This window comes from Bison bison, unplaced genomic scaffold, assembly GCF_000754665.1.
Source record: "Bison bison bison isolate TAMUID 2011002044 unplaced genomic scaffold, Bison_UMD1.0 scf7180017524790, whole genome shotgun sequence".
NCBI lineage: Eukaryota > Metazoa > Chordata > Mammalia > Artiodactyla > Bovidae > Bison > Bison bison.
Window position 1 is genome coordinate 1 of NW_011407419.1, and position 750 is coordinate 750.

Here is a 750-nt window from a genome sequence, read left to right on the forward strand (position 1 = left end):
TCTCAGAGCTGGAAGGGCCCTTACAAAGGAGCTTTTTCACTATCAGCACCATTTTATAGATGAAGAAATCAAGGTCTGGAGATGACTCAAGGTGGAGCTCACTCCAGGGGAGGCACACAGAGCACAATGACTGCCAACAGCCAGTTCAAGCGGCCACAGGCTCTCTGGCCCCAGCCTCCTCCTTCCCTCCTCCCATCACCACCTGGCTCCCTACCATACACACCTGTGCCCACCATACCTCCCCCACCTTGAGATGGGTAGACTCTTGGGAATACCTGTGTTAATGACGTCCGGGTTGGAGTCCAGGTAATTGGGCAGCGTGAGACCGAAGAACATGGAAAATCCAAGCACAAAGAGGTTGCGGGAGGAGTTCATGTCCACGAACTGCAGGTTAGACAGCCCCACAGCTGTAATCATGCCTGAGGGCACAAGAGAACCGCTAGAGGCTCCTAGCCCGCTGAGTGGGCTCCACTCATTGCGACCACGCTGCGTCTTCAAAAGCACGCGCAACACTCACCAAAAAGGGTGCAGAACATCCCCCCTAGAATGGGGTCAGGGAGTGAGGCGAAGAGAGCCGTGAACTTGCCAATGGTGCCCAGAATTAGCATGATGCCCGCACCATACTGCACCACGCGCCGGCTGCCCACCTGCCAGTGAGCCAGGGGTTGGTGCTAGACCCAGGGGACGAAGCTGGGGGGAGCGTTAGTTGCGGGAGGGGAGGGGTGTGGTGGGTGGGCAGGGCCTGTCCAA

At 57.5% G+C, this 750-nt stretch overlaps 1 protein-coding gene across 1 annotated transcript; it reads right to left on the minus strand.

Moving 5' to 3' along the window:
- Positions 1-247: 247 nt before the first annotated feature.
- Positions 248-698, minus strand: LOC104998339 (solute carrier family 23 member 1-like; the record flags this gene model as incomplete). Its single annotated transcript, XM_010853484.1, has 2 exons — positions 518-698; positions 248-419 (listed from the first exon to the last, which is right to left on the minus strand). Coding segments are annotated over exons 1-2 (263 nt in total), but the record flags the coding sequence as incomplete, so codon positions are not given.
- Positions 699-750: the final 52 nt, after the last annotated feature.